Source organism: Stenella coeruleoalba, assembly GCF_951394435.1.
Source record: "Stenella coeruleoalba genome assembly, chromosome: 14".
NCBI lineage: Eukaryota > Metazoa > Chordata > Mammalia > Artiodactyla > Delphinidae > Stenella > Stenella coeruleoalba.
In genome coordinates this window covers 40615053-40641031 of record NC_137160.1, presented here as the reverse complement: position 1 = coordinate 40641031, position 25979 = coordinate 40615053, and the positions used below count along the sequence as shown (strand labels likewise).

Genomic DNA, 25979 nt, shown 5'->3' with positions numbered 1-25979 from the left:
TTCGAGCACTGGTTCGGGAAGATCCCACATGCCATGGAGCAACTAAGCCCGTGCACTACAACTACTGAGCCTGTGCTCTAGAGCCTGCGAGCCACAACTACTGAGCCCGTGTGCTGCAACTGCTGAAGCCCACGTGCCTAGAGCCTGTGCTCCGCAACAAAAGAAGCCACCACAATGAGAAGCCCGCCACCGTAACAAAGAATAGCCCCCGCTTACTGCAACTAGAGAAAGCCCACGCACAGCAAAGAAGACACAATGCAGCCATAAATAAATAAATAACAGGGTAGTATAATATGACCTATCTCAGAGTTACGATAAAAAATAAATCGGATAATTCATGGAAAATTCTAAGTTCAGAGCCTACCCACACATAGTAAGCACTTAATAAATGTTGACTATTATTGTTATTATTATCAGTGAATGAATCTCAGAGTCCCTTCCTGCTACATAACTCAGGCATTCATGCCTCTGCTTCAACAAGATGATTCAGAGGCCCTGCCTGATTCCAGCCAAAAAAGAAGGCGCCTTCCCACCAGCTATTCTTCCCCACTGAGATTCTTGGCCACTACCAGCTTAGAGCCATGGCTTTCTCAAGAAACAGAGATTTCTTGCAGACGTTCCTTAATTTCAAATAAAATTCTCTTCAACAGAAGAGACATAACTAAGAGCGTTATAATTCACAGAAGCAGATCCAGAAGCAAGAAATAAGGGCTGCCTCTGTTTCTCTCTTTCCATTCTGTACTTCTGTCGTACCAGTCAAGCCTCATCCCAGGGAAAGGACCCTGGTGTTCAAAATGCCATTGTTTGCTCCTGGGGATCTTGCAGCCATAACTTTTGGCTGTTCCTGCACTCTGTCTGCTTCTTCTCCATGTGGCCTATTTAATGTTGGCCTGAACCTTCATTAACCCCATATACTTGGCTGTGCTTTTATTGGATGGCAATCATCAAAGTCCCTACAATGTCATTGCTGTTTTCTGAGTTGTTTTATATTATATCAGCCTGAGATAGTCTCCATTGAGAGAATTTGAGTGGGGAAAGGAAAAAATAGCATGATATTCATTAATTAAATCAATTAATTAACAATGAACCCATGGTTAGCCTCTGTTCCACTTTTTACTGACACATTAAACTAGATTGAAAAGTTGTTGAATGTGTGTTCCCTTAAGTTCTCATTTTAAATGAAAACAAAATAGTTCTTCCTGCCATTTAGAATTCTTGAGACTTACCCTTTAAAAACACTTTGTTCTGCTACAAATAAGTTTTCAGAGACATCTAGAAGAATGACTAGGGAAGAAAGAGAATTTTTAAACTTAGTAAACATTCCCTATGATCTGTTCATACTCCTTATGGACTGTACTTGAAACTCCGTTTTCTTCTTATGCTTTGTTATTGGTTCTGAATCCACATGTACATAATGATGGTCAGATTGACATTCTCCCACCTATCTTAGCCCTCTCCTACCATTTTCCCTCCCACCTTCTTTATCTCAGAAGAAAGTTTTTTTCATATAGCCTCTGAAGTATATCATCCAAACCTGACCTCCCCAGAAAGCATCCAAGAGCCATGGTTATTTCCTCTTCCCAGTCAGTCAAAATTGCCATACCCTCACTGTGTTTATCTTAATACACAACCAAGCATTAAGAAGAAAGCAACTAAATTAATTAAGGTGAATTTTCTGATTCTCCCAAGGAAATTTGCATTTTTAAGGCCATAAAGCTAATGTTTTTTCTTTCTTCCCCCCAACTTTATTGAGATATAATTGACAAATAAAATTATAATATATATAAAGTATACAGCATGAAGTTTTTTTTTATAAATTTATTTACTCTATTTATTTACCTTTGGCTGCATTGGGTGTTCGTTGCTGCACGTGGGCTTTCTCTAGTTGCGGTGAGCGGGGGCCACTCTTCGTTGGCAGCGCACAGGCTTCTCATTGTGGTGGCTTCAGTAGTTGTGGCACATGGCCTCAGTAGTTGTGGCGCGCAGGCTCTGGAGTGCAGGCTCAGTACTTTTGCCTCACGGGCTTAGTTGCTCCAAGGCATGTGGGATCTTCCCAGACCAGGGCTCGAACCCATGTCCCCTGCATTGGTAGGCGGCTTCTTAACCACTGCGCCACCAGGGAAGTCCCACAGCATGATGATTTCACATGTGAAATGACTCCCACAATCAAGTTAATTAACACATCCATCACCTCACATATTTACTTTTTTTTGATAAAAACACTTGAGATCTACTCTCTTAATAAATTTCAAGTTTAAAACACAGTGTTATTAACTACAGTCACCATGCTGTACATTAGATCCTTAGAACTTATTCACCATATAACTTTGTTTTCTTTTCCCACTGTTCCTGCCTTGGTCTTTCTTTCTCAAGCTAAGAACTGTCTGTTGCTGGGAATCATATTCCCTAATACACATAAAAATGCAGAAAGTGATTAAAGGAGCAGAGTTAAGGAAAGGAAAAGAAAGGGCAAGAAGGGAAGTCTGGATCAGAGAAAGAGGGAATCAAATGAAAAGAGGAGAGATGGAAGCAAACGTTGGGGGGATGAAGAGGATACAGGCATTTTATGATGCGCAAGTCTCTTTCCGTGTCATCGCACAGCCCATTAACTCCATCCTGCCCAGCTCCCTTTTGCATCCACTATGTATATCCTCAGTTATGCTTTAGTCCATTTCAGTGTGTGTATGTGTGGGCAACGTCCCACCACCACTACCCGCAGGAAAAAAAGAGCTGTTCCCTTGAATCTTATTTCATACAATTCCATTTTGGTCTTTCTTAAGAAACCCAGTGTACACTAGTACACTGGTCAGAGATGTCTGGTTTTAAGCCCTAAATTGATCACCTGGGCAATTACTTAATCTCTCTGAAGCTCAGTTTCCACATCAGATGGGAAGAGTAAATACACCAACATTACGGTGTCCTTCATAGTGCTTCGTACCTAGTATGCTTCTTTGTAAAATAGTTAATTGTTTTATATAGTATTGTGGAAGTTATTATTATTATTATAACTATTACTATTTCTTCTCCCAGAAAAAGTCAGATTTTCTCATCCTCTCGCAGAAAACAATTTACTCACCTGCCTCTCCCTTTTCCACCTCTCCAAACTCAGCACGCCCTAACCCCAAAAAAATAAATGGAAAATTTAAAGCATGCATGCCTCCCTGGCTTACATCTGGATGCTCAGTGCTCTGCCCTACACTTTTATTCTCACTTTCCTTTTCCCAATTCTCCTCATGGAAATCGCACTCCTAGAAGTCCAGATAACAGCTAGCCCATGGTCAGTGGCAGCCCCAGTTGTGTTTTGTTGCCTCAGCACATTAGACACGGACAAGAGAGGACCTATTTCTTTCTCCTGCTCTTTTTAAGATCTTCCAAAACAAAAGGTGAGTTAGAATCCTTTCAAGCACCAGGAGTCATGTCGGTAATGTCCTAAAGCACTCTGCATTTCCAGATGCGAGTTTCTACCTGACACTTGAGTACTGACTTTGTATATCTGGCACCTTGGTTTCTACCACTTGAGGAGCTCATCACTGTCTTCTCCGCATCATCATGGCTCCACCTTGATTTCTTTCATGTTTTCCTCACCTGAGGAGGCCACCCCGAGCCTCTTGCCCTTTCCCCTGGGCAGTTGCTCTGTGGAGGCATCCATTGGCTGCTCCCTTTAACTAATGATTAGTGTTCCCTATAAAGTAAAGCTACCTTTGATTCTCATTAAATCCTGGCTTTCTTCCCCTAAACCAGTCCATGCAAGCACTTATAATTCCTTTATTTATGTATCCAGGGGCATGAGCATTTTGGTGGAGTGAGGATCCACATCTTTTATCAAATTACTGAAAGGGGCTAAAACTTAAAAGAAATTATGGACTGGATGGCATTGCATTGCTTAATCACCTAATACCTCTTCATTGAGAAGCTAAATTAACTCAGTCACTTGAAAAAAATTTTGAACTGCATCTTTAAATTTTTCCAAATTATTTTCCTTACATAAATGTGTGTATATATATATATATATATATATATATATACACACACACACATTTTTACATATGCAAGTAAAATAATATATACTATATATACTATTGTATATTATTTATATATATATATATATATATATATATATAATATACAGTATAATCCCACTATAATGAGATAAGTCAGGCTTAAAAATCCAAAACTCAAAAACTTGGGGTCTGGACTTCCCTGGTTGAGAATGTCCCCAATGCAGGGACACGGGTTCAAGCCCTGGTCTGGGAAGATCCCACATGCCGCAGAGCAGCTAAGCCCGTGCGCCACAACTACTGAGCCTACGCTCTAGAGCCTGCGAGCCACAACTACTGAGCCCACGTGCCACAATTACTGAAGCCCACAGTACTAGAGCCTGTGCTCTGCAACAAGAGAAGCCACCACAGTGAGAAGCCCACACACCTCAACAAAGGGTAACCCCCGCTCACCGCAACTAGAGAAAGCCTGTGCGCAGCAATGAAGACCCAATGCAGCTAAAAATAAAAATTAATTAATTTTTTAAAATACATTAAAAAAAACTTGGGGTGTTATTATTGCAAGATTAATGAAAAAAGATCTTATAATTATGGGGGGAGGGAAATTTTCATTTTTCATTTATTAGATATGTAAGGAAAAGAAACAGACCTATGTTTATGAACAGCGATATCCCACACTGAATGGAGAAGGTTCCAAACTATCGGAAGGCAGTCATTTCCTAACAAACACCTGACCCCCAAAAGTTAAGAATTTGGCAATCCCAGCAGGAGAACAGGGAAGACTCTTGCTCCAGTGTTAAGGTCAGCCACGGTTCCCCCATGACCAAGTGGGCCTATACACATAACACTATCGCTCTTGAGAAATACAGGTGCACATACACAACCATTGTCCCAAAGGCACATCATACTGGACGAAACATGTTCTCTAAAAAAATCTTAGGTCCTAATGCAGTGCTAAAGGCAGCAGTATAGACTACCCTCTCCCTGTGGTTGTTTCCCCTAGGGATCTTTGAGGTCCTTTTGTTGAAGCTCTTAGGCAGGGCTCCCGAGTCCTTCAGAGACTTTCTAATAACTTTGAACCTCACGTGACAGAGTCCAAATTTTTATCATCTTCCTTCCAAAAGGCTCCCTTTTCCCATACCAAGTTGCTCCCAGCCCGGTTCTGCAATCTTTAAACCCTGACTAATAGGTGATGCCAGCTCCTCTTGACCGGAAGTCCTAGCCTCGTACCAAGCCAAATGAAGTCAAACAAAACCAAATGACCTTAAATATCTTGTACCCTCTGACCCCAGAGCAGCAGGTTCCTTCCTGACTTGAAAGTACCACTGATAGTAGTTCTTTCCAGCTAAAAATGGTTTTCTCACTTTTTAATGGCATTTTCTGTTTCTTAAAGTTTTCCTCATTACGTACCCATATCAATGTACGTATCTGTTTATGTCTATGTACGTTCCCTGAAGAATCAATTTTCTTCTCCCTGGGCTCAAAGTACATTTTAAAGTGGGTCTTACAAGCTAGAGAAACATATTACAAAGCAACATAAGAATTCCAACCTAATGTTGTGCAAATAAGTTCAATGATCAAACTCAACTGGCATCATATTTCTAGTTCAAATCTGGGTAGGTATCAGGAGTGCCTATGGTCGTGACACTAAAATAGTGAGCTTGTGCCCTTCATCCCCCAAAAACAAAACTCAAGTTCCAAAAGCAGAAGTTGATGTTCAAAGTAAAAGGCAAAGCCAGAACCCCATTATAGCCATTTATTTTAGTGACAACATTTTCCTCCTTTCAGGAGCTCATCTAGATAAAAGACTAAGAGATAAAAGCAAATGCAATTATATTTTGCCTCAGGAAAGAGCTCTGAATACTTTTTTATTATATTGCCAGAGATTAGAACAAGAATGTAAATCTGAGAAAGTCCTACTAGAGGCTTCTTTCATTAACAGAAATGGAAACAGGCATTTATACGCCACCAATAAATCAATTAAAGGAGGAAAGGAGCTTGAAATGGCCTTCATTGCACTTATTAACTTTGGGGATTACAGCAGTTGGTGATGGCTAGACCCTGCCTCTTCCTGTCATCCACCTGGAGCAAATGGATGGAAATAAAGCCTGGGAAGAGTCTTATCACACTAAACATGAAATCTACAAGTCTTGTGTTTGCTACAGTGGAGCAGAAGCAAAGCAGAGCCAGACTTTTCTAAAAACATTGTCGGCTTTTGTGGATTTAAAATGTGAGAGTGTGAATCAGTGTGTGAGTTGGTGTGTTTATATGTGTCTGGGTTTACATAAATCCTGACGCTGGGAATTATTTTAATCTCTATGATAATTTCCAGTACAACGATGTTTTAAAATGGGAGGATTCCATTAAGAAGTAGCATTCAGAGGAATTTCTCAGTGACATTTGAGAGTGATGTGGACCCTTCCTCTCTAGGCTCCTTTTGGACTGTTGATCACGAACTTCTGTCAACTTCTTTGCAGTTTATCAGTTTCAGAAAATCTTCATTTGCGTTGGACAGTGGCAGCTGGAATAAGATTACTGGCAATTAGAATCCAAACTAGCTGAGGAATTTCAAAATTAAAGGCAAAAAAAAAAAAAATGGATTCAATTTCCTGCCCTGACAGACAATACTTTGTTTTGGGGGGCAGCCACCACCTGCCTAGTGTCAAGTTCTTCAGCTGGAATTTAAGAGTAATAATATCTCTTCAACTTCCTCACCAGGTTATAGGGAAAAACATTTTATAATCTTCAGAAAGTTATACAAATGGAAGACACCATTCGTTTAAGCTTCTACCTTTAAAATGTCTTATATATCATGTGTAATACAAATGTCTGTTTATTACTGATGATGTTGGATTATAGGCGTGTCGTGAAGGATGTGATATTTCAGTGGGAACTTCTCACTATGCCAAAATAAAATGCACTTTTCTTCCAATACTCTGTGCCTCACATTTGGATTTTATTCTTTATTTCTTGCTGGTTCCCACACTGTTCTACTCTGTTATTTCATCCCTCCCCCCTATATAGGGGCTAAGAGGTGGAGCCCTCCCTATCCAGCTTTCAGCCTCTTTTAATGACTGTGCTGGAAGAAGCGTGACTTGGTAACCTCACCTCCTACAAACTCATTGTGCCATGAGTTCAGCAGAATGTTTTCTAATATATGTGAAGTGCTGAGGGCAAGCAAAAGCTGAGGTCCTCTCCTCTGCTGTTCTCCACGTGACCTGCCAATCACCAAGTCCTATCAGATGTGTCCCAAATCTCTCTCAAGTCAGTCCTTTAGCATAAGACATATTAGTTCACTCCTGAATCACGGAAGTATCCAGCTAACTGGACTCTTCCATTACTCATGGGTTTCTATCCCCTACCCTCCTGCCTACCCAAATCTTTTCTCCACTCGACATGCTGGAGCAATCTTGCCAAAACCTAAATCTGTGTACATCAATTCCCTGCTAAAACCCTGGATGGTACCCAGCCTCCCGTAGGAAAGTCCTATACTGTCTAGACTTGACAAATAAGGCTTTGTAGATCAGATGCCTGTTCGCCTCTCACTTGCACTCAGCAATACTGAACTATTCCCAGTTGCCAAATGCACCATGTACCCTTTCTCAAGCTCCATGCTTTTTTTTAGTGATTCTTTCTAACTATAATTGCCATCTCTCCACCCTCTTCTGTCTGGAACATTCCTATTCATCCTTTAAAACTCTGCTCCAGAGTCACCCTTTCTTTGATGTCTCTTTTGAATCTTCCCAGACATAAACTACTATATCTAGCAGTACACACCAAATTATAATAATTTGTTAGAATAATTTGTTTCCCCTTCTGGACTGTGAGCTTCTTAAGGGCAAGGATCATGTCTTACTCATCTTTGGATCTCAAGAAGCTAACAGTGGTCTGACCAATTATAGCTATATTATAAATATTTCTTAAGTGAATGAAAGGATGGATTCTCATAAGTGAAAATAATACACACCCTGTGTAATCTGTGGGACTGAGTGCTAGTAAAAGAAACATCTGACGGGGCTCACCCCTTATTTATCATTGTTAGTTCTTTTTATACTTTTGACATTTCTGCAATCTTCTGGTAAAACTCTAAGTTAAGCATCTCATCTACATGAAGGAGCAACAGACACTGACCAAATCAGGCCTGTTGGTGAGCCATGCACCTTGTGATATTAGTATCGTCATAGATGGGTTATTTTCCCCTTCATCTCCTCCATATGACTCTGGGCAGCTGTCCTTATACTGAAATTCATGAAAAGTCAAGCTTCTTGACAATTTCAGAAGCGAAGTTGCTGTCTGTAAAGCTCTTCCTCCTTCCTCTACTGAAATTTTGCTCTTCTTTCTTTCTAAAACGATGAGAAGATAGTCAGGCATTGTATATCCCAAGACCCACTGATCAGAGTTAAATTGGAAACTAAGGAGCCCACAGTGGTGCTTTTTGCCTATTTGATTTATGAGCTCACTGTGTCCACGAGTCCCTCTGTGGAATCAGTATAAGCTGAAAACTGGCATGCCTCCATTTTTACTATTATGACTGCAATCGATGGGGAATAAATGAATGTTCTCCATTTTATCTAACAGCGCCGCTTCCCAGAAAACTCTGGGGGGAAAATGAGAGGTGTGCTATTTTTCCTTATATATTCGTAATCATTTTCCAGGATTTCCATTATTTTACACCACTGAGTTTTTTCTTTCTTTTCCTCATAAGGTACACATTTTACTTAGAAGTGAGAATTAATACCTATTGTGTAACTAATGATTGTTCTTTTATGAGTTAATTAACCGAAACAGTGATGAATAGACCAAAAGGTGACATCAATATAGTTTGCGTGTATTTCAGCCTGTTTCATAAGACAAGATTTTACTGTAAAATGCATGGTTCCAGATTATTTTAAAAATATAAATTGGTTTCTCTCATTTCAAATAATTAATCTCTGAAACTAATACAATTGGAATTTCACTCTTCTATGAGTCAGTTTTTGAAAATATAATTGAAAGTCCATTTGGGGGAAGAAAACTTATTTTTCTTTTCTCTCTCTTTCCTCTTTTTCTTCTGTTTTATTCTTTTGTTCAGTAAATAGTAACTGGACATAGTATCTGTTGACTGGATTTGGCTAGACACTGTGAAGAATTTAAAATTTTTCAGTTACTGCCCCTAAAAACCTTACAGAGACAAACAAAAAGTTAACTAAAAGAAGAGATGTCACAGACAGTACCAAGTGAGTAGTAAGGGCAGTAACTCTGCAAGTTCACAAGCCAGTCTTTACCTCCCTGACATTTTCTTTCTTTTTTTTTTTTAACATCTTTATTGGAGTATAATTGCTGTACAGTGGTGTGTTAGTTTCTGCTTTATAACAAAGTGAATCAGCTATACGTATACATATATCCCCATATCTCCTCCCTCTTTCATCTCCCTCCCACCCGCCCTATCCCACCCCTCTAGGTGGACACAAAGCACCGAGCTGATCTCCCTGTGCTATGCAGCTGCTTCCCACTAGCTATCTATTTTACATTTGGTAGTGTATATAAGTCCATGCCTCTCTCTCACTTCGTCCCAGCTTACCCTTCCCACTCCCCTGCTCCCTGACATTTTCAATCATAGCTTTCCAGCCTGCCATCCTCTGTGATTTATTTATAATGGTTCTTCTCATCTCAGTCCAACATATAGACAGATGCAGGAATATATCCTGTTTCTATCCCCTATCTCTATACTGCTTCAGCTCTACTTCTGAGCTCTTGAAATAAAAATTGGAAGCTCTTCCCAGACTAGTTTGTGAATGTCAGATTATTTTCTGCCCACTTCCTCTGGAGGAAAGGAGATGGGTTACGTGATTCAGGAGGGGTGTGTTTTTCTCCTGATCTATATATATCAACCATACCTACACATTTAAAATCTCATGAAAAGAAAGCATTGGAATGTGTTCAGCACTGCATCGTTACCAAGTTGAGGAAGCTTCATTAACAACTCTGTGTTTTTCCAGTTATTATTGAAGCCTGACCTTGGTTATATTACCACCCATTGTGAATGGATACACACTCTTAACTCTGTAAACTAAGGCTGTTCCATGCCCTTCTTTCCTTTCCTAGCAGTAGGCAAATAATCCTTAACTCATAGAAGCAACTGGAGAGGCTATTTGACCAGTTTGTCTGACATCACATTTTGTTTCTCCACCAATTTTCTTCTTTGAGTCCCCAGTGAGTCATCATCTTTTGAGCAGTCTTCTGCAAGCACAGCGGGCCCTCCATATCTGTGGGGTCCACACTGAGGACTCAACCAACTCCCCATCAAAGGCAGATCCAGGGGACCAACCGTACATCACTGTTTTATATAAGGGACTTGAGCATGTGAGGATTTTGGTATTGGGGAAGCAGGGGAGAGGCTGGAACCAATCCCCTGTGGATACCAAGGGAGGATTGTAGTTCCCTTAAATTTACCCCCAGGTAGTCAACCTCTCTCACATTCACATATCTTTCTTTACACTTCTACGGCTGTAGTTGCCTCATTGTGTTTTCATTGCTTTTATGCTTCTGTATCTCACTACTAGAGTGTAAGCGCCTGGAGGGCAGGAACTGTGACTTCATCACTGTTGTATACTCAAGAGCTTAGTTTAGTTCCTGGAGTGTAGAAGGCACTCGATAAACATTTGTTAAGTGAATGCTCAGCGCTGAGAAAGAGGCATAACAGACTATGGAGATTCAGAGGACAGTAACCAAACCATCACAGAGAGTGCAGGAAAATTTCAGAGGAAGATACAGCTAAACTGAGACCTGAAGGATAACTGCAACTTATCCATTCGTAGGCTGAGGGCAATCCAGGCAAAAATAATAACAATAACATGAGCAAAATTCATATTTGAAAAAGAACAGGGTCCATTGAAAGCCAAAAAGATCAGCTGTGCCTTCTGTTTACCATGCCTGAATCAAAACATATATATATGTATATAAGTGTATGTATATATGTGTGTGTGAGAGAGAAAACCTTGGTTTTTAAAAGCTTAATTTGCTATAACAAAAAATCAGCTCCATCAACCTATAAAACACGTATATTTAGCCCAAAACCCTCTATCGGGCTAAACAACATTTCCATTAACTTTCTCATTATTTTCTTTTTCCTTAAGTCAAATTTTAATTAAAAAATTTTTTTTATTCTCCATTTTAACTGTTGGTGTTTTCGTAGTATTTTTTAAGTAGTTCTGTTGCAGACGATAGTATGATTAAGTAGAGATAGGTAAACCTAACCACTTTGCCTGAAATTATTATGTACAGAAAAACAGTTGCAGGTTCCAAACACTTAAATTAGAAATGTAGTGGACAGAATGTAGTGGAAAGCAGACTGGTCTTGGAGTACACAAGTCTATGCCATTTCCCTTACTATGTCCATGAGACTCTCAATCTCATCATTTCTTGAATGGGATCTGTAATATCTGCTCTATATTATTCATAGGTATTCCCAAAATTGAAAGAGGAACTCTATGTGAAATGCATCACCTAACAGATGGTAGAGGGTTGTATTCCGTTATAGCACAAGGTGATCTGCTATTGTAGTTATTTGTACATTAGAAAATAAAAATTTTACACCCCCTCCACAACTACAATATTATGTATGGAAAATATGTACAACCATTTAAGTTAGTCAAAGTAAAGCTATTCTTTTTACAGACACAGTTTTAAGTAGTTGGTGTCTACATCTGTGGCATGACCATAGCAAGTGTGTTTATGTAGAAATAGCTGTTTGCCTTATTAACATGAGGCTAATACACATTGTAACCATTTTGTCTCATAGAATGATTGAAGATAGTGGGAAAAGAGGAAATACCATGGCAGAAAGAAGACAGCTGTTTGCAGAGATGAGTAAGTATGGAACTTTGAAGGAACATCCTTGAATACTCATGGAAGGCTGGAAACAACCACTTAATCCTTATGACATTTGTACTTTTCCCTAAAATCCTAAAGTCTTTACATAAAATGTATGTTTAGGCGTTTTTGCCTCCTCTTGAGTAAGAATTAAATTAGACAGTGAATCATCATAATTTGTTACTAAGACTGTATATCTTATATGAAAGAAAAAGGTTCGTGGACCTGAATGTATATATACATACACAGATGCTTAATAAACACTATTTAGTGTTGGCATTAATACAATCCACTAAACTTCAAAGTCTGTGTTCATTTCCCTGTACTACCACAGGGTCTGGCACATTGCAGGAAATAGATGAAAATTTTGAAATGAATCATTGAATGTCTTACCCACAAAACAATATCATATGTTCATATGGGAAAGAGGAGTCAGGCGTGATTACCAGACCAAGCTATAAGCTGTCATTTGAACTTCATGCAACGGGGGACAAGCTGTACTACAAACTAGTTTCTAAAAAGTGAAAAGGAAAACAAAGGTTTAAAAAAGCTTGGAGGTGACCTGCTATGCAAGGAAAACCAAACCAAGACTATATTTACTGACTCCAATGGAGAACTTATTAAATAAAGATTGTTGGTTTATGTAAATGCAAGGTTGCTGTGTAAGTAATTGGGTGGTAGTATCTCCTTCTAGACCATTTTTCTTATTCATAAGGAAGAAGAACTTGACATTGGGGGGAGAACACACATCTCAAATTAAATGTTATAAAGAAAAAAGTACGATTCTCTTATGGGCTTTTTATCTCTCCTTCCCTGCAGAAGGAATGAGGATGAGCAGAAGTGAGTCGTAAGCCTTTTACTCGGGGAAGCCAAGAGGCAAAATTAGGCTTCTACTGAAGATTGAAACTGATTGGCAAGAATGAGGGTCAGAGCAGATAAAGGAAAGCCCCAGACAATAAGATTCACATTTTCCTTTATCATTTCCCAATAATCTGGAGGCACCAAGACAGCATTAGAACTAACAAAGAGGAAGGAAAATTAAAATTGATGTGGAGAATCTCAATCATGCTCCTTGCTTTTTCCACTTTTAGAAACATGTCTAAAGTGCCTGTGACAGTTTCAGCCATGACCTTCCAATTTCCATGTCTGATACTGTAGCCTCACTTCTGGCCTGACCAGTCATCTGGAACTGTGACCTTTGTTGATACAAATCTGACAGAGGAAGGAACCTAGTTACTGCCTGGCCATCTAGACAAAATCCAAAGCAGCACAGGTATCCTCTCGTATCATAGATTCTTAGACTGAAGAGGCAAGAGCTATGTATATCATGGACCAGTGTTTTGTCAGAAAAAGAAAAAAAACATTAATTTTTAACATAGAAAAGCAGTAAAGTCTTAGAGGAAATCTTTAAATTTATCATTGTTACATTAAAGACCGTATTAGCCAACAGACTGTAAGAATTTTAAAAGTGTGCTCATGTCATGATTTTATAACATTTATCTGAATTTAAGTACATAATCCCAGCTCCTTCTAAACCTGGTGCAGTGTCTGGCACAGACAAACACATATGTCACAAATGTCTTTTGAATTAAAGTCCAACTCAGGGCTTCCCTGGTGGCGCAGTGGTTGGGGGGTCCGCCTGCCGATGCAGGGGACACGGGTTCGTGCCCCGGTCTGGGAGGATCCCACGTGCCGCGGAGCGGCTGGGCCCGTGAGCCATGGCCAATGAGCCTGCGCATCCGGAGCCTGTGCTCCGCAACGGGAGAGGCCACAACAGTGAGAGGCCCGCGTACCGCAAAAAAAAATAATAAAATAAAAAAGTTGTCCAACTCAAAGAAAGATCAACATAAGTTTTATAGCCATAGAAACAGAAAAGCTCTAAATTTTTCAAATGAGAGAGACTTAGGAAAATTGTGCATTCATTTCCCAAATGGTAACTTAACCTTTTCATAGAAGCTTCTCAGGGAGGTCATACAGTTTATTAAATCATTTTGAGTTCTCCTGATTAGTGATCAAAATAGTTAAGCAAGCCACACAGATATGTATCTTTCTTCCATTCTTCCTCTCTTAAAAAGCAAGTAAACACATCTGACCTTAACAATTCATTAGTGAGCATCGTGTTCAGATTAACACTAAATAGGACACACGTCCACAGTGAGTGGGATCCTGCCAGATAAAGCAGTTGGCTGATTTCAACAGGAGAAATTGATTTTGATAGTCTGTCAGACAAAAGAGAAATGTAATCTCATTGAGAATGTGTTAAATATTTGAAAAATATATGGGTTACCCCAGTTCTATCAGCAGGACACCAAAGAAAACAAGGAAACTATTATCAGAGAAGACTGACATCGAAACTTAGAAAGTAACTTCTTCCAGGAATCTATGATGTCTAGACAGGGAGCTGAAAAAGAAGGAAGAACTTGTAAATCTGGTCAGCTAAGAATTACCTAGAAGTAGTTCTTTTTAAACATGAAAGGAAAGTGCTGAAGAGTTTCTTGGTTTTGGAAATTGCAAATGTCACAGGAAAAAAAAAAAAGCAGTTAAGAAGGCAGGGAAGACTTCTTTCAATACTATTGTGAGAGGGGAGAGAGATGGAACTCAGCTCTGCCGGAACCAAAGACAGGAGGGTTTCTAAGCACTGGGGTGAGCTAGAGCAGAAGTACTGGAGGATACCAGAGGGGAAGTTGGTCAACTGTGTTTACTCATTGTCACAATGAGGAAGTTAGGCTCCTACCCTCCCACAGAGACTAGGAGATCTCTTTCAATGATTTCATTTCCAAAGAATGGCTCCCAGTCCTTGAGAAAGATATTCCTGGGTTGTAAAACTGGCAAAAGTCTGGGAGGTTTACCTCTTTAAAGGGGCAGACAAAGAATTTACAAAGGAAAGTTTTGTAGAAAAGTAAGTGCTCTAAGAAAAGGGAGATCAAAGACCTAGAGTCAGGAAGAAACCTGTCTAAAGGTTTGTCAAGCTGAGGGGAACCTTACAAAAGCAAAAGAGCAGAGAACACAGAAAACAGGGTGACGATTTTTTAAATTTAATTTAATTTTTTTTATAGACAGCAGGTTCTTATCAGTCATCAGTTTTATACAAATCAGTGTATACATGTCAATCCCAATCTCCCAATTCATCACACCACCACCCCACTCCCACCACTTTCCCCCCTTGGTGTCCATACCATTGTTCTCTACATTTGTGTCTCAATTTCTGCCCTGAAAACCGTTTCATCTCTACCATTTTCTAGGTTCCACATATATGTGTTAATATACGATATTTGTTTTTCTCTTTCTGACTTACTTCACTCTGTATGACAGTCTCTAGATGCATCCACGTTTCCACAAATGACCGAATTTCATTCCTTTTTATGGCTGAGTAATATTCCATTGTATATATGTACTACATCTTCTTTATCCATTCGTCTGTCGATGGGCATTTAGGTTGCTTCCATGACCTGGCTATTGTAAATAGTGCTGCAATGAACATTGGGGTGCATGTATCTTTTTGAATTATGGTTTTCTCTGGGTATATGCCCAGTAGTGGGATTGCTGGGTCATATGGTAATTCTATTTTTAGTTTTTTAAGGAACCTCCATACTGTTCTCCATAGTGGCTGTATCAATTTACATTCCCCCAACAGTGCAAGAGGGTTCCCTTTTCTCCACACCCTCTCCAGAATTTATTGTTTGTAGATTTTCTGATGATACCATTCTAACTGGTGTGAGGTGATACTTCACTGTAGTTTTGATTTGCATTCTCTAATAATTAATGATGCTGAGCAGCTTTTCATGTGCCTCTTGGCGATCTGTATGTCTTCTTTGGAGAAATGTCTATTTAGATCTTCTGCCCCTTTTTGGATTGGGTTGTTTGTTTTTTTAATATTGAGCTGCATGAGGTGTTTATGTATTTTGGAGATTAATCCTTTGTTGATTCATTTGCAAATATTTTTGCCCATTCTGAGGGTTGTCTTTTCATCTTGTTTATGGTTTCCTTTGCTGTGCAAAAGCTTTGAAGTTTCATTAGGTCCCATTTGTTTATTTGTGTTTTTATTTCCATTACTCTAGGAGATGGATCAAAAAATAACTTGCTGTGATTTATGTCAGAGTGTTCTTCCTATGTTTTCCTCTAAGAGTTTTATAGTGCCCAGTATTACATTTAGGTCTCTAATCCATTTTGAGTTTATTTTTGCGTATGGTGTTAAGGAGTGTTCTAATTTCATTCTTTTACATGTAGCTGTCCAGCTTTCCCAGCACCACTTATTGAAGAGACTGTCTTTTCTCCATTGTATATCCTTGCCTCCTTTGTCATAGGTTAGTTGACCATAGGAGCATGGGTTTCTCTCTGGGCTTTCTATCCTGTTCCATTGATCTATATTTCTGTTTTTGTGCCAGTACCATATTGTCTTCATTACGCTTTGTAATATAGTCTGAAGTCAGGGAGTCTGATTCCTCCAGCTCTGTTTTTTTCCCTCAACACTGCTTAGGCTATTCAGGGTCTTTTGTGTCTTCATATAAATTTTAAGATTTTCTGTTCTAGTTCCGTAGAAAATGCCATTGGTAATTTGATAGGGGTTGCATTGAATCTGTAGATTGCTTTGGGTAGTAAAGTCATTTTCACAATATTGATTCTTCCAATCCAAGAACATGGTATATGTCTCCATCTGTTGGTATCATCTTTAATTTCTTTCATCAGTGTCTTATAGTTTTTTGCATACAGGTCTTTTCTCTCCCTGGGTAGGTTTATTCCTAGGTATTTTATTCTTTTTGTTGCAGTGGTAAATGGGAGTGTTTCCTTAATGTCCTTTTCAGATTATTCATCATTAGTGTATAGGAATGCAAGAGATTTCTGTGCATTAATTTTGTATCCTGCTACTTTACCAAATTCATTGATTAGCTCTAGTAGTTTTCTGGTGGCATCTTTAGGATTGTCTATGTATAGTATCATGTCATGTGCAAACAGTGACAGTTTTACTTCTTCTTTTCCAATTTGTATTCCTTTTATTTCTTTTTCTTCTCCAATTGCTGTGGCTAGGACTTCCAAAACTATGTTGAATAATAGTGGTGAGAGTGGACATCCTTGTCTTGTTCCTGATCTTAGAGGAAATAGTTTCAGTTTTTCACCATTGAGAATGATGTTTGCTGTGGGTTTGTAATATATGGCCTTTATTATGTTGAGGTAGGTTCCCTCTATGCCACTTTCTGGAGAGTTTTTGTCATAAATGGGTGTTGAATTTTGACAAAAGCCTTTTCTGCATCTATCGAAATGATCATGTGGTTTTTAATTCTTCAATTTGTTAATATGGTGTATCACATTGATTGATTTGCATATATTGAAGAATCCTTGCATCGCTGGGATAAATCCCACTTGATCCTGGTGTATGATCCTTTTAATGTGTATTTGGATTCTGTTTGCTGGTGTTTTGTTGAGGATTTTTTTATCTGTATTCATCAGTGATATTGGTCTGTAATTTTCTTTTTTTGTAGTATCTTTGTCTGGTTTTGGTATCAGGGTGATAATGACCTCATAGAATGAGTTTGGGAGTGTTCATTCCCCTGCAATTTTTTGGAAGAGTTTGAGAAGGATGGGTGTTAGCTCTTCTTTAAGTGTTTGATAGAATTCACCTGTGAAGCCATCTGGTCCTGGACTTTTGTTTGTAGGAAGATTTTTAATCACAGTTTCAATTTCATTACTTGTGATTGGTCTGTTCATATTTTCTATTTCTTCCTGGTTCAGTCATGGAAGGTTATACCTTTGTAAGAATTTGTCCATTTCTTCCAGGTTGTCCCTTTTATTGGCATAGTGTTGCTTGTAGTAGTCTCTTAAGATGCTTTGTATTTCTGCAGTGTCCATTGTAACTTCTCCCTTTTCATTTCTAATTTTAATGATTTGAGTCCTCTCCCTCTTTTTCTTGATCAGAATGGCTAATGGTTTATCAATTGTGTTTATCTTCTCAAGGAACCAGCTTTTAGTTCTATTGATCTTTGCTATTGTTTTCTTTGTTTCTATTTCATTTATTTCTGCTCTGATCTTGATGATTTCTTTCCTTCTGCTAACTTTGGGTTTTGTTTGTTCTTTCTCTAGTTCCTTTAGGTGTAATGTTAGATTGTTTATTTGAGATTTTTCTTGTTTCTTGAGGTCGGCTTGTATAGCTATAAACTTCCCTCTTAGAACTGCTTTTGCTGCATCTCATAGGTTTTGGATCATCGTCTTTTCATTGTCATTTGTCTCTAGGTATTTTCTGATTTCCTCTTTGATTTCTTCTGTGATCTCTTGGTTATTTAGTAATGTATTGTTTAGCTTCCATTTGTTTGTCTTTTTTACGTTTTTTTCCCTGTAATTGATTTCTAATCTCATAGTGTTGTGGTCAGAAAAGATGCTTCATATGATTTCAATTTTCTTAACTTTACTGAGGCTTGATTTGTGGCCCTAGATATGATCTCCTGGAGAATGTTCTGTGTGCACTTGAGAAGAAAGTATAATCTGCTGTTTTGGGATGGGATATCCTATAGATATCAATTAAATCTATCTGGTCTATTTTGTCCTTTAAAGCTTGTGTTTCCTTATTAATTTTCTGTTGGGTGATCTATCCATTGGTATAAGTGAAGTGTTAAGGTCCCCCACTATTATTGTGTTACTGTCGATTTCCTCTTTTAGAGCTGTTAGCAGTTGCCTTATGTATTGAGGTGCTCCTATGTTGAGTGCATATATTTTATAATTGTTATATCTTCTTCTTGGATTGATCCCTTGATCATTATGTAGTGTCCTTCCTTACCTCTTTTAACATTCTTTATTTTAAAGTATACTTTATCTGATATGAGTAATGCTACTCCAGCTTACTTTTGATTTCCACTTGCATAGAATATCTTTATCCATTCCCTCACTTTCAGTCTGTATGTGTCCCTAGGTCTGAAGTGGGTCTCTTGTAGACAGCATATATATGGGTCTTGTTTTTGCATCCATTCAGCAAACCTATGCCTTTTGGTTGGAGCATTTAATCCATTCATGTTTAAGGTAATTATCGATATGTTTGTTCCTATTACCATTTTCTTAATTGTTTTGGGTTTGTTTTTGTAGGTCCTTTTCTTCTCTTGTGTTTCCCACTTAGAGAAGTTCCTTTAGTTGTAGAGCTGGTTTGGTGGTGCTGAATTCTCTTAGCTTTTGCTTCTCTGTAAAGCTTTTGATTTCTCTCTCAAATCTGAATGAGATCCTTGCCGGGTAGAGTAATCTTAGTTGTACGTTCTTCTCTTCCATCACTTTAAGTATATCATGCCACTCCCTTCTGGCTTGTAGAGAAATCAGCTGTTAACCTTATGGGAGTTCTCTTGTATGTTATTTGTCATTTTTCCCTTGCTGCTTTCAATAATTTTTCTTTGTCTTTAATTTTTGCCAGTTTGAGTACTATGTGTCTCAGTATGTTTCTCCTTGGGTTTATCCTGTATGGGACTCTCTGCACTTCCTGGACTTGGGTGGCTATTTCCTTTCCCATGTTAGGGAAGTTTTCAACTATAATCTCTTCAAATATTTTCGCTGGTCCTTTCTCTCTCTCTTCTCCTTCTGGGCCCCTATAATGCGAATGATGTTGTGTTTGATGTTGTCCCAGAGGTCTCTTAGGCTGTCTTCATTTCTTTTCATTATTTTTCTTTATTCTGTTCCACAGCAGTGAATTCCACCATTCTGTCTACCAGGACACTTATCCGTTCTTCTGCCTGAGTTACTCTGCTATTGATTCCTTCTAGTGTATTTTTCTTTTCAGATATTGTATTGTTCATCTCTGTTTGTTTGTTCTTTAATTCTCCTAGATCTTTGTTAAACATTTCTTGCATCTTCTCTATCTTTGCCTGCATTCTTTTTCCTAGGTCCTGGATCATCTTCACTATCATTATTCTGAAATCTCTTTCTGGAAGATTACCTATCTCAGTTTCATTTAGTTGTTTTTCTGGAGTTTTATCTTGTTCCTTCATCTGGTACATAGCCCTCTGCCTTTTCATCTTGTCTATCTTTCTTTGATTGTGATTTTATTCCACATGCTGCAGGATTGTAGTTCTTCGTGCTTCTGCTGTCTGCCCTCAGGTAACAATTGATAAGCAGAACAATTGATAAGAAATTTTGGCAAATTCAGGTGACTGTGACACATACATGTGTTAAACATCTACTCGGAGCTCATAACCGCAAGCAGCAGAAACAAAAACAAAAAGGCAAAGAAACAAAGTTAGGAGTAGCATGGACTCACAAATAAGCCAAAAACTAAAACTAAAACAACAAAAAAAAACAAAAAAAACTGTGTGCCCACATACTTTGATTAAAAGCAATTTTGGGCAAGTTGCCCTAAACCAAAATTTCCCCTCAGTATAATGCTCTAATTATCAGTTTGCTTAGTACCTTAGATTAAAACTGAAAAGTAGTTTTCAGTTAAATGTAAATGTCATTCTCACCTTGGCCTTTTCCGCCATCAAGTAAGTTTATCAGGTCAAATAATTTCATCCAACTGGTTTTTAGCAGAATAAATTGTTTGTTCTTGGAATCAAGCTCCCTTTCTTCTCTGTTTTTCTGCTCCGAGAGCACATTTACTCTGCTTTGTATGACACTTACTTACAAAGAATTTACAAAGGAAAGTTTTCTGTGTCACTCATTCACGTGAACTTCTCCTTAGGGATGGACGCTGAACCTTTCCCTTCAAACCCATCCAGCTTAGATGCTGAATCAGTGTTGGTTTAAAAGCCTCAGAGCACAGGATAAGTAGGTTTTAATGGGAGGGAAATGATTGGAAAACACTCTTTCAGAACATGGAAGGCTGCCTAACAAGATGAGGAAGGTCCTGGGGAGAAAGCAGAGTGATACCAGTGGGCTCTGAGTGGAGGAGGGACCAGAAACCAAAGGGAGGCAAATGGAGGTGCTCAACAAACACTGTTGAGTGGTTCAAAGGCAGACCGTCCTTCTTCAGAATATTGACAGCAGTCAGCATGTGCGTAGTTGGAATGGCATCTGAAGCGTGATTTTGCAGTGCACACTATGAGTTTTAGGAAAACTGATTTCAAAAATTCAAGGAAATTAATGATCCCACTCCCATGAGCCATGGTGGATACAGTGACTATTTTCACTTTCATCTTCATTTCTTGTGCTCTTCAGCACTTTGGGGATGTCAACACCATGGGTCACCATTCTGGAAATTCTTCCTTATGTCACCATTGTAGTCCAGTCTCCTATTTTTTCTGACAACTCTACTTCTCTTTTTCTGTCTCTTAGTAGCCTCCAGACACCCTGAAGTCAGATTTTAACCAAAGTTTTGTTCTTGACCGCTTCTCTCCCTATACAGTTTGACTTTCTCTCAAGGCTTCACCATTATTGTTATGGATCTCAAGTGTTCAAGGTGTCCTTCAAAACCGCACCCCATGTTCTCAGGAACCAGCTTATCCAGAATAGTCAGCATGTAAAGTCAGTGTCCCTTCCAGACTTGGCTTCTCACTGTCAAATCTTCTGCTGATGAAGCACCTTGAGATAGGCTCACCATTAGCTCCATTAACTCCCCATCATAACAAAGCAATGTCCCACCAAGGCTGCCACTTTCCAGTATTTCCAAAGCCACACAGTCCTTGAACAGCTACAAGGGCGTTGTTCAGAAGTGGGGAGGAAGTTTCTAACCCCAAATTTGTGCCTCATTTTGTTATCTAGAATGTGGAATAGCCCTACTTGTGCACACAGTCTCCTCTTGGGAAATATTCCCAGTCCTGGCTCAATTAAGGCACATTGGTACATTTTATATGTTTATTAATAATTCCTGGAATATAGTCCATATTAAGGAGTTCCATATCCAAATATCCAACTGACACTGGATATCTCCACTCGGACACCCCACAAGCAACTCAAACTCTGTAAGCCCAAAACTAAACCCTTCATCTTCCCACACCTACAGACCTGTTCCCCCTTGTTGGTACCTTAGCTCAATGAGGGCCAACCCGTCCCACTGAGTTGTCTAAGATAGAAAGTTGAACATTATTTTTGACCCCAAAACTCCTTTGCCTGCTCTCTCTCACTCTCTTTCTCTCTTTCTGTCTCTGTCTCACACACACATACACACACACACACACATCCAGTCAATCATCAAGCATGAAAAAGAGTTTAGACATGGAGTTCATAGGCTTCATCTTTATTCTATAAATATTTGTTGGGTGAGTTTGAAAAATGAGTAAGAAATTTAAGAATCTGAATGATTTTATAAAAGGTTTTATAAATGAGCTATGAAAACATATAAGGCAAAACATATGAATTGTGTGAAACTGTTCAAAGTGTAATGAACAAAGCTAAAGCCAAAAATTAGATAATACAGGTTGGTTGGTTGGCTGGATGGATGGATGGATGGATGGGTGGGTGGAAGGAATGAAAGAAGGCAGGAGGAAGGAAGGGACAGAGGGAGGAGAAAAAATCTTGAAAAGAAGAGCTAAAGAAAGGAAAAACAGGATTTGCAGAAGGTAACAATGTGATCAGTCAGAATTTCTGAACTTGCATCTTTGCTTTCCTCTCGATCATTTTTTTCCAGCTATGACCTGAGTGTGAGAGGTTTGAGGAGATGTTGCAAGAGCATCAACTTGCCTTAAATGAATTATCTTTAAATTTTTCTTATGCAAAGTTTTAAATATATACAGAAGTAGAGAAAATACTATTCATCTCTACCCTTAATTATTTACCCCCAGCCCCCACCATATAATTATAAAACAAATCTAATCTAAGATATTATTTAGATGAGTCAAGTCTCCATGTTTTAAAGAATTATAGCCCAGTGATGTAATAATAATGGAAAAGACACTATAAATTTGAGAAATAATTAAAAGGACATTGCAAAAAAATAGGGAAGTGCTGTACTGTTTTTTTATTAAAAAGGAAGAATTCGTTTCTTGAGAGTATAGAGTGTGAATTTGTTGTAGGTTTCAAGATAAAATGGATTTTTTTTCAGAACATGGACAAAATATAGTGGTAATCCTAGACATTTCAACATGCTAAGAATAAGGATTACTCTATTGACCTCATTTCCTTATTCATTTATCCAAATTCCATCTTTTTTATAAATGAATTAAGTCAGCTAATTTCCCTTTTTAATAAGGTTACTAGACTGCTAGCTCAGGAAAATACCATAGGATAAAAATGAACCTTAATTTCAGCAAGATGCTAACAAAAGTCTCTTAGATTGTGCATGCGTTGGAAAAACATGAGCTGGATCTTCGTACAATTAGGTAGGGATTGTAACCATGTTGTGACCATGTCTGGAGGAATAAGTAATGGATTCATCAACTTGGAGGACAGCCTCCAGTTGTATTCTGGAAGACTCTGTGGACCTGGTCAGGTCTTAGATTTTAGGCAACGACTTGGACACAGAAGACATGAGACTACTCTCAGGGTAGGCTATGAATTTATAGACTTTCAAGAAGAGACCACACATGTCAAACTGAACTAAGTCCATGGTTTATTGGGCCAGAGACAAATTTATTTTAAACAAGGTGGGTAAATGGAGCAAGAACCTGCCCAGCCTGTCTCAGTACAGCTTTTTTGGGTTCCAGAATCCATGATGGATCCCATGGTTGCCACTTACATGGTCCACGTGAGGCAATGGGCCGTTGTATCTGAAAAGCTAAACTTCACAGCTCACCGCATCCCTTTTAATATTTAGGGCTTACATCCTCAGCCAGGAAGAACTTTCACAAACTGGAGACATTGACAGGCCTCCCTACCCCTTCCTGAGGCTTGAACAAAACAGAGGGTCAGTTGAGTCCACATGGTGATGGGCAGAGGAGAGCAGTCAGTACACTCCTGACCCTAAGCATCATCTCTATGTCCCTCTTTACTGCATCCTGGAGAGCGGCACCTTAGCCAAATGCCCCCTAGGACCTCTATGAGATGGAGGAGCAGAGGAGCCAAAGTTTCTCTTCTCAGAGGATGAGGTCTTGCTGGAACTAAGAAATTTAATCGTGTACTGCATCATAGTCGTTTTATACCTGGAGCTTAAATCATTATTTTTGAAGAACTTACATAAATCATCTATGTCTCTAATGTCTTCTTTTAAAGGATTATTTACAGATATTGAGATTCTCTTGATTATTGAGCCAAACTCAGCATCACTAAAAGTACATCTTCATCCAGGGGTAAAAGATTTAGCGTTCATGTATTTCTGATGGTCTCTGTGTCTTTGGTTATCCAGCATCCTAGAGAGTTCATTTCCCACATGAGCCTCTCAGATTTATAGAGGACATGAAACTGGGAAGGCCCTTTGAAATGCCAGTGACAAAATCAAAATTTTTTTAAATATCAGAAAGGTAGAAGCATGAGCTAAAAAGTAAAAGAAACTAAGATTAAATATGAAGTCCTACCTTTAGCCCCCAAATAAGCATTTAAATAGAAAGTAGAAAAGACCTAGCTTTTTTAATGAACTGCTAGCTTAGTAAGAGCCAGAAGAATGAGCTATCTATGAAAAAATTGCATCAGTAAATGTCCTCATCAATGGTGGTAACTATTGTATTCTATACATTCCATACAGGTGAGGCAATAGCTGTGTCATTTGGGTTAATTTTGTATATCTCATTTCAAGGAGGTATTAGCCAGCCATAGAACAGGATAACTTGAATGTTTAAGGGTCTGGTCTCCAAACCGTGTCTGATGATAATGAGAATAATAGCAACATCTATGTATTGAAGCCCATTATGTGCCATGCTCTGTGGTAGACCTTGTGTTGATACTTGAAATGACTTTGGACTTGGACATCTTCAACCTAAGAAGGTCAAGGATAAGCTACCTCCCCATCTAAACTTTAAACTCTGTGATGACAGAGACCTTTGTACATAATGTCCAGATGGTAATGAAGATGCTAATGATGATCATGATAGCTGCTTCCCAATCTTTGCGGAATAAATTAATCAAGTTTATAATAGACAGGGAGAAAAGGTTATACGGCTCCAGAAGGGAAACCAGATCAAACGGATTGAAGTTATAAGGAGGCAAATTAAAGCCCAAATATAAAGAAGAAATTTCTATCACTTATTGGTGCTCAGAAATGACACCTGAAACATTATAAGGAGGTCTGTCTGCTATTAAGCGCTCACTAGGTACCAGCCACAGAGGTTACCAGCTGGTGAAGTTGATACTATTATCCTCATTTTGTACATGAAGAAATCGGATGGCAAGTAAAAACTTGTCAAAGTTAACACAACAAGGAAGAGAAAGATTAAGAGTTACTGACTTTAAAGCTCATATATTTTCACTAAATTATAATCATCTCTATCGTTGGAAATAATCTTACATGGACATTGGATAAATGTCCATCTACTAAGAACATGTTTAGGCAAATTCCTGCATTGGGTGAGGGTAAGTCCTACCTCTTTGATCCTTTGAGCACTCAGTATCAATGAGTCTGTTTGTCAAGTAATAAACTCTCATAAGAATGAATATTTAATGATCTGCCTCATAACACCATAGAGTAATAGAAGTATTGATAGTATTTTTTATGAATCTAAAGAGATCAGTTTGAGGTGAGGGAATGATAAATGCTCTCAGTGAGGGACACTTGCTAATTGATCCCAAGTTTCATTAGGAAAGCACTTAATTGGCCTCCTAATATAAGTGCTTCTAGGCCGGTTCATTTACTTGCTGCCCTAACTCTTCTAAAGCATTTCTGTAGCACATTTACTGGTAAAAAGAAGGTTCAGTACATGTCAAAATATAGCCATATGCCTTAATATCTGTTATGAACCATAAACATGGGCTTGAAGAGAACCAAATAGTTAGAAGTAGAGAAGGACAGACATTTGTTGAAAGTCTACTCTGTCCTAGAAATTAGCCCATTCAGAGGAGGGTGGGAGGATGGCCAGGAACTCAGGTGTCGATTTAACAAGCAGCCCATCTGCAGGGGATGGTTAGGAGACCGGCCCAAGCCCGGCAGAGGTTCGGGGGTAGAAAGCAGTGGGACATGTTGTGGGGTGGGTTACATAGGATAGAAAGAGCCTGCAGAGGGGCTTGGATTCTGAGCTGAACATTCAGCCCTGTGCTGCAGGCATCAGAATCCATGCTGGATTCTTGAGCAGAGGAGTGGATGAGGAAAGTAGTTCAAGAATGTGGGGAACACGCTGTGTTAGGGAGGAACTGGAAGCCGCAGTG

General features: G+C 38.9%; 1 protein-coding gene across 15 annotated transcripts in view; it reads left to right on the top strand.

The window, feature by feature from the left end:
- The window catches only part of DTNA (dystrobrevin alpha), a 390818-nt gene that overhangs the window by 249841 nt on the left and 114998 nt on the right, over positions 1 to 25979 (top strand). For all 15 annotated transcript variants that reach the window (XM_079942540.1, XM_079942544.1, XM_079942545.1 and 12 more), the window contains one exon: positions 11779 to 11846. In XM_079942540.1, coding sequence (XP_079798666.1) covers positions 11780 to 11846 — 67 coding nt within the window. In that variant the 5' untranslated portion in view covers position 11779. The remainder of the gene's footprint in view (positions 1 to 11778; positions 11847 to 25979) is intronic.